Source organism: Hemiscyllium ocellatum, chromosome 25 (assembly GCF_020745735.1).
Source record: "Hemiscyllium ocellatum isolate sHemOce1 chromosome 25, sHemOce1.pat.X.cur, whole genome shotgun sequence".
NCBI lineage: Eukaryota > Metazoa > Chordata > Chondrichthyes > Orectolobiformes > Hemiscylliidae > Hemiscyllium > Hemiscyllium ocellatum.
In genome coordinates, this window is record NC_083425.1 from 7,960,794 (window position 1) to 7,971,318 (window position 10,525).

General features: G+C 40.8%; 1 protein-coding gene across 2 annotated transcripts in view; it reads left to right on the forward strand.

Annotated features, from left to right (window-relative positions):
• LOC132827915 (protein kinase C alpha type) overlaps positions 1-4,625 on the forward strand; it is a 404,683-nt gene extending 400,058 nt beyond the window's left edge. For both annotated transcript variants that reach the window (XM_060844727.1, XM_060844728.1), the window contains one exon: positions 478-4,625. In XM_060844727.1, the coding sequence (XP_060700710.1) occupies positions 478-642 (165 nt within the window). In that variant the 3' untranslated portion in view covers positions 643-4,625. The remainder of the gene's footprint in view (positions 1-477) is intronic.
• Positions 4,626-10,525: the final 5,900 nt, after the last annotated feature.

A 10,525-nucleotide genomic window follows, 5' to 3' on the forward strand; every position in this document is an offset into this window, starting at 1 on the left:
CTTGTAACTTGCAGGCTTGCTGGAAAAATGGCTACTTTCCAACAGTCTGCGCATTTGATCATTGTAGCCAATTGAACAAACTCTAGGGCAGTTTGTGGGGAAGACAGAAACTCGAAAAATAATTTCTGTACTTCATATCCAGATTGTGGCCACTATCAATGCTGAGGTCATTTAAACTTGCATTCTTTATTTCTGTCTGAACCTGTGTTCACATTACCTCAAGGAAGCATGGAATATTCTCACAGGAGTACAATTCGCAAACATAGTCTGTGCACGATAATTCTGAATTTGACTGCTGGGAGTTACTCTTTCTGAACTCCGGAAATAGAATGTCAATTTTATGCCCTTCCCGAGTTCAAATATCACTAACTAGTTCTTCGTGTTCACTGAATGTGGTATCATTCAGTGAAAACATCCACCAAAACATTATTTGTGTTCTTTCAATAATCATCCTGACCTTTTCTCCTCTCTCGACAGTGCGGCCGAAGTGCTGAAAACTTTGACAAGTTCTTCACACGAGGACAACCAGTGTTAACGCCACCTGACCAGCTAGTTATAGCTAACATTGACCAGACCGAGTTTGAAGGATTCTCATTTGTAAACCGAGAATTTGTCCACCCCAGTTTAACCAACGTTGTATGAAACGCAGAATGAAGAGGACAAGCAGCAACAGCAAATAGGCCTTTGTTTAAATTGTCTAGAATAAATCAGCAATTAACTTTACAAGATAATAATGTTCCAAAAAGTTAAGGAACAAGCACTTTTGATTTTTAGAAAAAAAATTAATACACATTAAAGAGATTTATTGACAATTTTAACGTCCAGCTTTAAATCAGTCTAATATAATTGTGAATTATTCTGATAACTAAAAGACAAGATGGTTTTAAAGAAGCATTCTCCTCTGCTGGATCTAAGTTTTTTTTTAAATGCTGAGATACAAATTGCAATATACAAGTGGCCCTGGCCAAGGGACCAGCTCTTTCATTTTGTCTTCCCAATAATCAAAGATGGTCAGCTGTCTCAGTACCAAAAACAACTGTTTCTCCAAAATATGTTGTGGATGAACTGTGTTTGAGGAAATCCAAATTTGTATCTCATGACATTCTCTATCTGTAACTTGCACTAATGTATCAAATTGATATTTCCATTTCGAATGCGGAACAAGGAACCTGAAGGTATTGCAGGGAATTAGTTAAAAAGGGAAGCAGAGGATTAAAACAAACGATCAAATTCTGTTGGTATTTTAACATGTACTAGAAATCACTGTTCCAAGTAGCTACTGAGAGGATGTAATACATTTTCTCCTGTGAATCACATTCAGTTTAATATGTTCCTGTTCAAAAATACAGAAACTAAATTTAGTGCACAGAACTAACAATCAGTGCAGGAATTGTTCTGCTACTTTTATATCAAACTGCAAAGAATGCTGTGCTATAATTGTCTAGCTCATACCTTGTTACAGTTTATCATATAGGATGAGTTTTTTTTAGGAATAGCAGCATTCATCTTGCAGCAGAGCTTTGGCTTTGATTTTGGTAGGACATATCTTCAATGTATTATCGGAGCAACGACTTCATACAACAGCGTTTGGCAAAACTGTCTTTCATTGTATTAAAACATGCAATGAAACCATGTTATTGCATCTCTAAAATAGCATTCAATTACCTGAGCAACATTTTGAGAAAAACAGTGTGGCACATCTCATGACAGTCTCCCTTTAACATGCTGATTGAAAGTTTTCTCAAACTTTTAAAAGACCTATTGCAGTTTTTAATCTAAGGAACGGATTTTTTTCTTCTGAAGGCATTTGCTTATACTGTTAGAAAGCAACCTTTCTAAGAAAATAGATTCAAAACCTATTAAAGTACTTGTTGTATTGTTTAGCTCCTGTACTTATCACTACAAGTAAACAAAACTATTTTGGTCAAACTTACTTTATTTTTCTTAAGGTTGAACAGTAAATGCTAAATCTTAAAAAAAGCCACATTTAAGTCCATGTGCGCACCTTCATTCAGTTTATGAAATGGGAGTCAGTTAGGATCGTGTTTGCCTTGATTTTGGAAACAGTAATTTAGTAACTCACTATTCTGCCTTTAAGAAATGCATGTCGGAATACAATATAGCATGTTGTTGATAGGTGCTGTATGCAACAACATTATGAAAGCACGTATGTTTGGCTTTTGGTCTAAACAGTGTTTGCTATATCCAAGTTGAAAGTGCACCTTTTTAAAAAAAAAACACAAACTACAATTGAAAATAGCAAGTTCTTTTTAAGTCGCATCATTCTTCAGTGCTTGATGTTCTGGTTGATAGTCACACTCATTTCTACTTTTGTCATATTGCATAATTCAAAGTGACATGCCTGAATCTGCCAATTTATTGAAGATATAGAAAGTGTATGTACACACCCATACCCTGGTACCTGAAACATCAATATTTAAAACAAGTATTAATTGATGCTGAATGCAAAAATTTTAAGTGAATGAGAAAGGTGAATAAAATATATAAAACACATATTAAACACTGCTACGTGATATCTTTCACAATTTACAATAAGTTTTTGGACCAAACATTTTACTAATTGTGTTTACTTAGTCAGCTTGAGTACAAATATTTACTGAATGGAAGGTGCTAGGAGGGGGAAATGCTTGTAAATTAAATGCTAATATCGATGTATAATATATATTCTCTTAAAATTGAAGAAAAGGTTCAATGTTGATCAAGTGTCTGATCTTCAAATATCTCAAAATTATTTCAAAAGGCAGCCCTCTCAAAACATTAAGGAATTAACTTTGACATTAATCTGATTTTTTTGTTTGTTTTTGAATGAAATTAAGAAGATAGAATTGAAGGAATGACTTGGAGAAACTTTTAAGTCCCTTGGTTTATGAGACCTGGAGTATAATGGTAATGTGTCACATTAAATCTTCTCCCTTAGATTGCCAGAACCAGTGAGCACCCCATTTCTGCATCTCTTATTAAATGTTATCCAGTTATTGTAATTCAAACTATTGTTTCTCCAAACCAGTAAAATGGATAGCCAAGTAAAAATAGTTATTCACCTTCTTTGAAAAAGGGCTAAACATTGAAAGGAATATTGATAATGAGACTGCCTCTTTAAGTATGTTTTGAAGCTGTTAAAAAGAACGCTTGCATCACTGTACAGAACATTATGCAGGTTATGTTGTCTAAAATTATATGTACTGCTGAATAAGATATGTTTCCAGGTAATTTGTTACCCCATACTCCAAATAAAGCTTCAGCCACTTAAGTCCCTGCTTTCAGTTGCTTTACACCAAATTGCCACACACTTTTTTAAGAGTTCTTTAAACAAAAGCTTTTACATTAACTTATAGATTATATATTTGATCAACATGAGTTTTAAGGTGACAATTCAATCACATGGCTTTGTATGTTTTCATAAACTGCTCGAGCTTAACTCTCTCAGTTTATATTCAACTGGCTTCTCTGGTTAAACTACTAATTCTCCTGACACAGTCAATTGTACACTATTGACTGGCTGCAGATTTCATATCATTGCCTTATTAGCATCACTACAAGTCAAACTAAAACGTGACTCTAGTTGAGTATGTAGATTCGCAGAATACAGCAATGACATCATTACCCTCCAACAAGTAAATATAGTCCTGCATTTCAGACAGACCACTTAAAATGGGAGGTACAAATGACCTGGTCAACTGTTTTACTGACAGGGAGAGAAAAATCAATCTCTCTGAGTTATTTGGGATGCCCAAAAGTTTGCATTGTATGTAAATTAGAGCAATCACTAACATCTTGAAGTGACGGGTTTTCTGATTGGAAGGTTTTACGCGACATTTCATAGAATTTATTATGGGAACATATGTCTACAGAAAAGCCTGCCATGTTTCCTCTCTTCACATTATATTGGTGAATAAACATCCACATATGTCGAATTCACTTTTTTGTTAAAAGGTATGAACGTTCCAAACAGCACTGGTATCAGGATTCTTCAACATTGACACATTTCATAAAAGCCTTCAGACCTAGTAACATTGCAGAAAACTACGTGAGGCTCAGCAGGAGTTTTTGAGGGAGTTTCCTGCTAGAATTGCACAGTGGCTGTCATGACAGAGGGAGTCATTCTGACTGCAAAAACGCGATATGTTCTGCAGGGTAAGCTATTTCATCATCGTTTTAAATCCAAAAATAATCAGTAGTTCAATTCACTTTAACTGAAGTTTCTCATTGTTTACAGAGCGAGTAAAATTACAAGAAAATCACTTGAGAAACCCAATATGTTCATATAAACCAAAAACAAAAATCACAGTTTCTCATCACGAAGGTGTTATTTCAAATTTCTGATTTGCAATGGCAAAAGTCATCCCCCCATCATTTATCATAAGCAGTCATATTATTCTCTTTAGCACTGAATTCTAATTAGGAACTGCAGCGAGCCTGAAAGGAAATGAGAACACAGGACTCAATATTCACTTAGAAATTGGTAGATTATGGTACATTATCAAAATGCAATGTTTTACTTCATCTATTAAATATTAAAAGACTTGCTTTCCTCAAATTGTTTTGCATGGTATTGTTTGTTATATGTTCATTGTAGTTTGACAATGTGTAAAAAATAAACAAAGTGGCTGTCAGAAGTGTTTGCTTTGATTTCATTGTCCCCCTGCAGGGTTTTTGTTATAGTTCTTCCTTGTCTAAAGATGATGCAAGTTATGGGGTGACAGGTACTGAACTGACCAGGAAGCCAGTGTCTGTGTGTAGTGTTAACCATTTCAGTGTCGAGGCCTCAGGGCCACAACTGGATCAGAGAAGTGGACATGAAGAACGTCAAATCAGCCATGTTCCTACTGAATGGTGGAGCGGGCTCGAGGGGCCAAATGGCCTACTCCCATTCCTGTTTCTCACGTGTGAAGCCAGATCCGTTTCACCACTGAAGTCCAGTCTCAACTTTCTGAAAGGTACAACACGTAATTGTCAAACTCATTTATTTCCTCACAAGCCTTGGGGCACAGAGGCCCATTGGCACGTCCATTAAAATCAGCACAGACTGAGCATCAGAGCTGGGACCTGGCTTTGATATGGCCAAGCACTGCTCCAGGAATAAAACCCACTGCCCACTTGGATCATCACAACACTTCCTTCCTAAAAGGTAAAGAATAAATTGGGCAATGAGAAGGTGACACCTTGTCGAGTTGTACGTTTCTGCTGAGGCCTACTTGTGCAGTTTCCCCACATGCAGAGGTTCCTGATTTTAATTCAACTGTTCCATCCTCAGCCCCAACCCCAGCATGTGAATAACAGTTTCATTACTTGGATGTAGACTGCTTCAATTGGTATATGGTGCAATTGGGAACTAAATTCTACCATTTTTAAAATGGATTAATACTAGCGTAGGAAATGAATCACCAAACCATACTGTGACATAGATAAAACTATGTTGTCCCTGTAACAAGTGCTAATGCAATTGAAACTATAAACAGTTGAAGGTTGTGTGAAGAAAGCACTGTTTTGTCATGACTATATATAAAAAAAAACTTTAGATTGTTCCATTCCAATTGTGGAGTATGAAGTTTCATTTTATAAGTTAAACCTTCTAAGTAATCAAGTGGATATAAATCAATCTCTCAGTGGCAAAAATTGAATCAAATCTTTGCTTAACTGAAAATTAAAGCATTCAACTCCAAATGCAACAAACCCTGAACCATTTCCACAGCTGACAAGTAGCAGGTAATGTTCCTACCACACAAATGCCAGGCCATGACAATCTCCCCACAAACCCCTTGATGTTCAATGGCATTTCCATCACTGAAACATTCTGGAAGTCACCAATGACCAAAAACTGAACTGAACTAGCCAAATACATTCTGGCGCTAAAAGAGCAGGTCAGAACCTAGAAATCTTGCAGCAAATACCTGACATGATTCCCTAAGGTCTATCCACCATCTATAAGGCACAAGTCATTCCTGAAGAAGGGCTTATGCCTGAAACGTCGAATCTCCTGTTCCTTGGATGCTGCCTGACCTGCTGCGCTTTTCCAGCAACACATTTTCAGCTCTGATCTCCAGCATCTGCAGTCCTCACTTTCTCCACAAGTCAGGAGTGTGATGGATTACTCCCCTCTTGCCTGAATGGGGGCAGCTCCAACAAAACACAAGAAGCTTGACACCATCCAGGACAAAGCAGCCACTTGATTACCACCACATCCACAAACATTCACCCTCCCCACATTAACACTCAATAGTAGCAGAGTGTACCACCTACACGATCATTGTAGAAATTCATCAAGGCTCCTTAGACAACACACTCCATATCCATGACTGTCACCTGGAAGGACAAGGGTAGCAGAAACACGGGAACACCACTCGCTGCAAGCTCCCTACAAGCCACTCACCATCATGACTTGGAAATATATCGCTGTTCCTTCACTGTCACTGGGTTAAAATCATCTGAAATTCCCTCCCTATTAGCATTGTGGGTCTACCTACAGCATCTGGACTGTAGTGGTTCAAGAAGGCAGCTCACCACCACCTTCTCAAGGCTTCGCAGCACCAGGGACCTGGGCTCAATTCCAGCCTCAGGTAACTGTGTGGAGTTTGCAAGTTCTCCCCGTGTCTGCGTGGGTTTTCTCTATGTGCTCCAGTTTCCTCCCGCAGTCCAAAGATGTGCAGGTTTGGTCGAATGGCCATGCTAACTTGTCCATAGTGTCCAGGGATGTGCAGGCCAAGTGGGTTAGCCAAGGGAAATGCAGGGTTATGGGTTAGGGTGGGGGGCCAGTGTCTGGGTGGGAAACTTCTCAGAGGTTCGGTGCAGTTTTGATGGGCCGAATGGATTCTTTCTGTACTGTGGAGATTCCATGATTTCATGAGCTGTGGACAGGCAATAAATGCTGGCCCAGCCAGTGATGTCCACATGGAGAAAATGAGGTCTGCAGATGCTGGAGATCAAGCTGAAAATGTGTTTCTGGAAAAGTGCAGCAGGTCAGACAGCATCCAAGGAATAGAAGATTCGACATTTTGGGCATAAGTCCTTCTTCAGGAATGTGTTTTAAAATGTCTTATCAATATTTCAGTGAGTTTAACAAAATATAGGGAAGTTAGGTCTGGTTTATGTCAAGCTGATTGATGTGATTTGACCTCAAAATCAATGGCTTTGGATCAGGGTGAAGTATCCTAATCCATCTGTCCTCACTTCGATTCTGCAATTAAGTGAAAAGATTTGTGGAAATTTGGAAAGGGAGACTGGCTCATGCTGGGCTGTGGTTCGGACAGTTTGATAACACACCTTTTCGGAAATGAACAGTATCATAGAAATGACAAAAGGAAGTTGTGCGCGTGCCTTTTCTTTGGAAAAATCCCTTTTCCACAAGCTTTTCTTTTCAGGGTCTGAACACTGTGCAACCATCAATGAACAGCCCCACCTTTAACCTATGACAGAGGAAAAGCCATTGATGAAGTTAGTTTCATTCAGATACTGCCCAGGAACCTCCTGGCACCAGAAACAAAAAAATCTCAGCCAAATTGTTGTGTAATAGTTACGATTCCAGCAACAGGAGATTTTGCTCCCGATCTCAGCTGGATTTAAATAGGGGTTAAAGTAACAGAAACAGCACATGGTAAGTTCAAACACAGCCCAGACCTAGAAAGCTGCAAATCAAGAGCCTGGGGCCTACAGTCATGTGATAACATCCAGTTACTGGGCTCATTGGCATGTTGAGCTCCTTAAAGAGTCATCACCCTAAAGATAAAACCACAATGTCTCCCTTTACCCCAATGATAGCTCTCATAATAGTTGAAAACACATAAAGATTGGGTAATGCCAAAATTAGTTTTACAGAGATAGAGTAAGTGCAGAACTTAAAGAGTGTTGTTTTGGTGGATTGGATGATTCCTCTAATGGTTGCCCATTTAAAACAACAATGGCGTGGATCTATGTCTCACAAAGGGTCAGGAGTCTTTGTACTACTTCCTGAAAAAGTGATGGAAGCAGAGTCTTTGAACATTTTTAAGTCAGAGCTGAATAGATTCTTGCTGAATGAGGGGGAGTGGAAGGTTATTCTGAGTGAGGGAGTGGAAGGTTATTCTGAGTAAGGGGATGAAAAGTTATTCTGAGTAAGGGGGTGAAAGGTTATTCTGAGTGAGGGGGTGCAGGATTACTCGGAGTGAGGGTAGGTGGAGGGTTATTCTGAGTGAGGGGGTGGAGAGTTATTCTGAGTGAGGTGTTGGAGGGTTATTCTCAGTGAGGGGGTGGAGGGTTATTCTAAGTGAGGTGGAGGGTAACTCTGAGGTGGGTTGGAGAGTTAGTCTGAGTGAGGGGGTGGAGGGTTATTCTAAGTTGGGGCAGAGGGTTATTCTGAGTGAGGGGGTGGAGAGAGTTACTCTGAGTGAGGGGTGGAGGGTTACTCTGAGGGGGGAATTGGAGGGTTATTCTGAGTCGGGGTAGAGGGTTATTCTGAGTGAGGGTGTGTAGAGGTTTTTTCTGAATGAGGGGGTGGAGAGTTACTCTGAGTGAGGGGGTGGAGGGTTACTCTGAGTTGGGGCGGAGGGTTATTCTGAGTTAGGGTGTGTAGAGGGTTTGTCTGACTGAGGGGGGATTGGAGGGTTATTCTGAGTGAGGGGGTGGAGGGTTACTCTGAGTGAGGGGGTGGAGAGTTACTCTGAGTGAGGGGGTGGAGGGTTACTCTGAGTCGGGGCGGAGGGTTATTCTGAGTGAGGGTGTGTAGAGGGTTTGTCTGACTGAGGGGGGATTGGAGGGTTATTCTGAGTGAGGGGGTGGAGGGTTACTCTGAGTGAGGGGGTGGAGGGTTATTCTGAGTCGGGGTAGAGGGTTATTCTGAGTGAGGGTGTGTAGAGGGTTTGTCTGAGTGAGGGGGTGGAGGGTTACTCTGAGTGAGGGGGTGGAGGGTTACTCTGAGTCGGGGTGGTGGTGGTGGAAGGTTATTGAAGGAATGACCAGGAGTATAGTTTGAACTTACAATCAGATCAGCTGCGATCTTATTAGATGATGGTGCAGGATTGTGGGTGTTAATGGCCACCTCCTGCTCCTTGTCCCGTTGTCGTGTGTCCTTAAGGAAGTGTGGATTCCTTCTGTGGCTGTTCTCAGTTGACAGCCATGTGGTTAATGTCCTCCTGGTGTTCCTTGACATTGATAACATCTACCACGTTCACTCATGTTGGCTGGCCTCAGCTGATAGATCAAATACCTCTGCCCCTCTTCAGTGTCACTCCACCAGGTGTCCTGCAGTAGGCCATTCGTCCCATTGAGTCTGGTCCAGCCTACAACGGGATTACCACGATCTGAGAATCTTCAAATCCATTTTCTCGCCTTTTCCCCATAACCCTCGATTCCCTTATCAGTCTGTCTCAGCCTTGAATATATTTAATATCCTAAGACCTGGGCTCACTATGCAAATTCGGAAGTGTCTGTGAGTAATCATGTTCCCACTGTGGCTGGTGCCTCTGCCAATTTGACTGACATGTCCTTCAGTCACTCTGCACCAGGGGAAGAGTTGTGTACCACATTTGTCCTCCCATGTTCCTCTGAGAAGTATAAGTACATCGCAGAGAATTTGGGCGCGTGCTCATTCAGCAAGATCATTTCCCTTCCAAACATGATCTCTCTCAGCAATGGTAACTCTCTTATCCCAAACTGTAACACGACAAGCTGAAAGCCTTGTTTCACTGCCCTATACTCACGTGAGCGATTTAATGGTGTGGATCGTTCACTCAGTGAAATTGCATGATCCTGGGTAACATTGGGATGAGGATGGCACATGATTCACACCTACATTCCCTCTCATTTCCACAGCCACTGTACGGATGCTGAGGTAGGTGTGCGGCAGTGGCTACAGACACTAGAACTGAACACATCGGTGGCTGAGGACCCTTACAGCAGTGGCTGTCCAAGCTTACAGGAAACACTGGCTCACACCCTATTTCCTCCTCACAGGACCCATTGCCAGAACTGACTCTTCAGGTGCAGCCTGTGTTTGTTGTTCATTCCTTCATCCATTAACCACTCAGCAAATGTAAGCACCTTTGCTGTGGTCCAAACAGAGAGCGTTTGTTGTTGGAATGAAAGAGGGGTATGTCCTGTACCAGATTGAGGCTGTCTAGTCTCTCTGTGATAGCAGACAAGTGGTCGTCTGGGGAAGAAGGAGGTTGGTGTTGTGCTGGTGGTTGGTGCAGAGCTTGGGAAGGAATGCAGGAAGACAAGCCACAGAGGGTAGACGATAGATGGATAGATGGATAGATGGATGGATGGATGGATAGATGGATGGATGGATGGATGGATGGATAGATGGATGGATGGATAGAAGGTTAGATGGATAGATAGATAGATAGATAGATAGATAGGTAGATGCATACTTTAATAAACATTCTTGCATATATATACTTGCAGTTCCATTTTTATTAAATATATTTCCTCATATAAGTGTGTGTAACAGTAATTTAAAAATGTGTGTGTAAAGGCTGTTTGCGGTTGTCAAATATCTGTAGAATAATGTGTGCAGCTTCATTGTTCAGAA